Source organism: Apaloderma vittatum, unplaced genomic scaffold, assembly GCF_000703405.1.
Source record: "Apaloderma vittatum isolate BGI_N311 unplaced genomic scaffold, ASM70340v1 scaffold14322, whole genome shotgun sequence".
Taxonomy (NCBI): Eukaryota; Metazoa; Chordata; class Aves; order Trogoniformes; family Trogonidae; genus Apaloderma; species Apaloderma vittatum.
In genome coordinates this window covers 1-5,454 of record NW_009705369.1, presented here as the reverse complement: position 1 = coordinate 5,454, position 5,454 = coordinate 1, and the positions used below count along the sequence as shown (strand labels likewise).

General features: G+C 37.8%; 1 protein-coding gene across 1 annotated transcript; it reads right to left on the bottom strand.

The window, feature by feature from the left end:
• Positions 1-220: 220 nt before the first annotated feature.
• Positions 221-4,319, bottom strand: RP9 (retinitis pigmentosa 9 (autosomal dominant); the record flags this gene model as incomplete). Its single annotated transcript, XM_009865382.1, has 5 exons — positions 221-440; positions 1,458-1,519; positions 2,984-3,075; positions 3,375-3,504; positions 4,289-4,319. Coding segments are annotated over 5 exons (535 nt in total), but the record flags the coding sequence as incomplete, so codon positions are not given.
• Between the last annotated feature and the right edge of the window lie 1,135 nt (positions 4,320-5,454).

Genomic DNA, 5,454 nt, shown 5'->3' with positions numbered 1-5,454 from the left:
CAGGTTTTACAGCATAAAGATAAGGTTGACTGAGGACTGTTTAATGCAGCTCTCTTTCTGGCCACAGCACTGCAGCAGGGCAGAAGATGACAGCTGCATGTATCCACCTGTGTGTTCTGAATTTAATAAAGCCCTTTCTGGTGGTTTCTCCCTCACTCTTTGGATCTTTCCTCACAGTTCACAAGTAAGGGTCAATGAGCCTGCAGCAGGTGACTGACTGTCAGTCAGATTCCGACTTCTCATTAGATTTAGATGACTTACGCTTTCTCTTTTTCTTCTTCTTCTTTTCTTTTTTTTTCTTTTCTTTCTTTCTCTTTTTTTTCTTGTGTTTATCTCTACATTCTGAGGAAGTAGAGCTACTGCCACTTTCATCCTCCTCATCACTGTTATCATCATCTTCTGAGGTAGAGTCTTCTAGGAGCTGCTTCAGTTGCTGTATCCTGAGTTTAAAAAAATGTGAATGAGAATCCTTTCTAGCTCTCCTCTACCTGTAATAATTTATTCTAGCCTTCATCTGTGTCTTTCTTACTTGAGAAATAGAAGATGCATGCAAAGGGCATGAAGTTGGCTGAATTACACTCCCGTGATGTTTGTCACAGACCGAGAAAAGCAGTCCTTTTTTGAGACAAGTAGGCAATCTGTTCTTAGGGACTTTCCATCCCACAGGATATCAAAGGCAGACTGGCTCACTGGCCAATATTTATGTGTGCAAAGTAACAAGGTGACAGCTACTGCCAGACTATCATTAAAAGTTCTACACTTATCCATAGAGATGCAGACTGGAATTACAATATGATGAAATTCACTGCCCTGCTGATACAGAAATGACATCAGTGCAGCTGAAAGAGCTGGAGATGCAGAGGTACTTTTGACAGACACTCTTGCTTTGAAGTGTCATAGATTACTGGCAAATGGGGACAAACTATGTGCTTTTATTTTATTGTTGTCTTCAATATCCTCTCTATGGACTTGCTCTTTTTTCTAAAAAAACCACCACAACAACAAAAAAAAGAACCCACCACACACCCACAGCAGCAGTACTAGTTTATGGGCTACCTGTATTTGTGTTCAGTTATCTCACTGATGCAGTTCAATTAAGAAAGCATGAAAAACTCTGATGCTTTAGCTACTGAATAACAACCTCGTGTGAGGAACAACAGGAGGTGCTTTCTAAATGCAAGTACCTGAATATTATGGCATAAATGACTATGACTCTTCTTTAAACTTTGTTTTGTGGAAAAAAATATAGATGCTAATACGTAAAGAGGTAGGAAGTACTACTGAGTGATTATTGAGAAAGTAGAAATGCATTAGTCTCTCCCAACATAAAGAAAATGTCATTAAAAAAATGTTCGGAGGTAAGAATAAGCTTATACCAAAATTTCATCTACACATTAGTATCATATTATCAAAATTAAAACGAATTTGAAAATGCACTTTACTACAGATATACTTACCTCATTTCTTTTTCATGACGTTTATTTTCCCTTATTATATCGTACATTGGATCTTCATGTGCCTTTTAAGGTGGAAAACAGAAAACCCAGTGTTGGTAAACAAAAGTACTTATCATGGACTTGTATTTCCTAAAAAAATAAACCAAAGCAACATAATGCAAGAGGTTTTTACCAAAAAGTGAAATTCACTTAGCAACCTCTTAATTCACAAGTATACTCTCAGTCTGAACATCATTAATCTGAACATTTTTTTTTATTTTAGGAAAAGCTTACCTAGTTACATCACCAATGAAGGAGACTCTCCTTAAATATACTATCTCTCTCCCTCTCCAACCAGAGTTAACGAAGAGAACCCCACACGTATCCTATAAGAACAGCTAGACATAAATGGAATATTGATGTACAAATTAATGAGCCCTGCCCTTATAGCATATTTTAAAAACTTGGATACAAATATACAAGGAACACAAGAGCACAAGAGAATATAAGACAAACGGATAATGAAGTTGGAGTGGTACTAGCATGCCATGTGCTACCATTATTGGTTCTTAAATTGGTTATTTTTAATTTAAACAGACATTGTAGCAAAAGATAGTTGTTAAGGAAGATAGCAAATAAACTTTGCAGACATATAAGGTGAATTTATGCTGTGCAAGAATGCAGCAAAAAATTGCGGTGATCACTTCTGCTGGAAGATTAAGCAAACAAGGTCAGCTGAGAGGATGAATCAGATGTTGACCAGAGGTGGAAATTAAAATTTCAGTAGCAAATAAAAGATTTGGGAATGCACCACAAAGGGCCTTGGACTCTGAACATACAGCAAGAGTTTGATGAAACAGAGAAGAAGCCAAAGGAAAAATGAATAATAAAGGCAATCTGATCACGGGAGAGGGTTAAAAATACTCTTTGCAGTAGCATACAATCAGAATGAGTCCAGAATCTGGACAGATTACATTTACCAAGGACAGAAATGAGGACATAACACACAAAGTGATGAGCACTTGGGATATGGGTTAACAATGCAGAGCAACAGGAAAAAGTGAAAGAGATCACGCAGAAAGAATCTGCAGCACTGAGATGTGGCCTCATGTAGCAAGAGGGCAGACTTGTAGACAATGACGGGATTACAGACCTAGACAACAGGCTTCATGACGTGGTAGTTTACAGTGAGCACGGAAGGCTCGAAGCAGCTGTAATGGTGGCAGCTCAAGCTTCACTACGTATTTTTTGTTACATTGACATTTTCATCGCAAAAACTGAATACAATGGTTGAAACAGGCTCTTGAAGATTTCCAATTTAAATGTAAAAATTACTAATTTTCCTCTTGAAGACTAGATTTTCTGCCAAGTAGTCAAACACCCAACTACATATGTAGCTTCTTCTTTATTAGATTCTCAGCATCTATATTACACTAGAGACAAAGTCCTTAATAAAACATTGTCTAACGAGCTTCTCTTCACCTGCGGGATTATGCATCATCAGAATTAAAAAATACAAGCCATAATACCACAGTATTTATACTCACTACTCTAAATTGTTCCAGCTTCTGATTGCCTTTAATAAAGAACGGGCACTCCTTATCTCCTGTCCTGTGTCCATAACGTTTACATCTCCAACCTTTAAGAAAAGCAGCAGTGGTGAACTGTACCTCTGAGCCAGATCAGAAGGAAAAAAAAAAGAAAAAGAAAAAAACCAACCCAAACATATTTATGCAAAATATTTTCAATTTGCCAGAACAAATAGTGAGATACAAGTATTATGCTGATAAAAGGCAAGCCCTTCAAGATCCCGGTTGCTTTTATAGCAATACGATGCCAATCTTCTTGGCCCTTGTCCACCAGATATTCTGCTCTCCCCCAGAGCAAATGGATGGCTAAAGGAAGGTCCCATCTCATCTGGAATAGTTTCGGCCTTACACTGCATGACTTTGACTTCTTTTCCCAAAGGCATCCAAAGCCCTTTTGTTGGGGCATGTGCCAGGAATTCTCGAGCACTTTCATTGCCTGGTACGTCAGGTATGCAATCTTCTGGTTTTGTTTCATTCTCCTATGAAAAAACGATAAAGACAATAAAATTGCGTATTTATTATTTTAAAACTTTGTAGATATTAATACTCCAAGTGTGCAGGCCTTCACTTAATGTGGAACCTCTTTTCCCATTTTTCTTGTAGACTCAAAATAACTGACCCTTTTAACAGCATTAATTTTACATTTCCTTCATCCTTGAATTTTCCAGTCTCAACTTTATTGCCATATTAATTCCATTCCTTCCATTTTTGTAATTTATTTAAATAAATAATATAAATGAAAATTTAACAGACAAGCAGAGACTTCATTTTCCTCTTCCTGCTAACAAAATACAATGACTAAAACTAGCCACTTCATCACAGAGCAATATTTTTTAGGTTAAAAGCACTAAACTATGGTTTAGGTTTATAAATTTGGCAAAAGCAGTGATTGTTATGGAAGGGAAGTATTATTTCCCAAATATTTGAGTGTAAGCAACGGAGAAGAATCTGTAGAGTCATCATTCAAATGGAAAATCTGCTTCACCATAAATTATTCCCCTCTATCTACGCTATTAAATACTGCATCAAGTGTGCGTGCTAAGAGGTGATGAAAGAACTGGTATCACCCAATCTGATTCTGGGCATTTCACTCTGGATTCACCAAGTCAAAGAGACTGGCTTGTAACTGATGAGGTCTGAGTTTTTTACTTGAAGCACTTACTTGTCACTGTAATTTATACAGGTAACAGATGCTTAAAATAAACGCCTCAAAGACCGGTTGTGTGAAAATCCCTAAAAAATCACAGCAATGTATTTACCAACCTTAATTAGCCCTGGGGGAGGTTTCTCATAGCTGAAAAGCAACAGAAATATGTTTACTCTGCAGACAAATACATCAAGAAAACCAGTATTTCAATGGTAAAAACTTCACCTCACGTTTTGCCTTAAATTTTACTCAATTGATAATCACTAAGAGCTACAGCAGAACACAGACACCTGGATGCAAGCAGACAGACATGCAGCATTTGTCCTATCACCACACTTGTCTCTTAAAAATACTCTTCAGATTCATATTCTCGTGGGTGAACACCTAGTTTCATCGCACTGCTTTACAGGGATGTGTGGTATGTCCAGTTTAGCTTCAGTTACCACACATGGACTATTCTCTTTTTCTGTGGCACTCCTCCTCAAGATCTTGCTAATCCAAATTTCTTTATTCCAGCACTGCTGAATCATAGAAATACTAAGCTGAAAGCATCAAGTCAGACTGTTCTTCACATCTAGCTTTGCCAGCCAATGTATGTAAGAATTTCATCCTCTTCTCTCCCTGTATTACACCTAAGGAATGAACTGTGCTGATCAAAGTACCATCCTTCCTGCAGCATTTCTCTGGAGTTAATAGCAGATATAATTTACTAAAATCCAAATAGCAAGGAGATGCTATATAGAGCACAGCAGCTGAGAAAGAGCACGTGCTTAAGAGTTAAATGCCAAGATGCTATGAAATGATCTTTATAGCAATAACTTTCTGAGTGCTGTTCAGTGCATTTTGTAACAGGTTTTTACTTCCATTTGGAAAGGAAAAAATCACATTCTTGTGAACTTTCTGATCGTTTTATTCCATTAAACCCCTTTCAATAAAATAGCATAAACCTTTTACAGCACCACAGGCTACCGATGGAGTCATTAGGTAGATCTCAAACCTTTTTATCCTAATTTTTCCTTTATTTTTTCTAATCACTCTACTGAAAACAGGACCAGAAACCCTCTGCTTCTACGCTGCAACTCCCAGACTTCTAGGAACCTGAAAAGAACCATTTCCCCCTCTCCCCGCCCCCTCCCCCAAAAAAAAATAAAAAGAAACGTTATAAACGCTTCAATCGTCGGAGAGACACCGGCTGCCCAGTCGGCACCGCTCCCAGGCACAGCAGGTACACCACCGAAAGCAGAAATAAAAAACCCGAAACACCCCAACCCTGCGCTGGAAA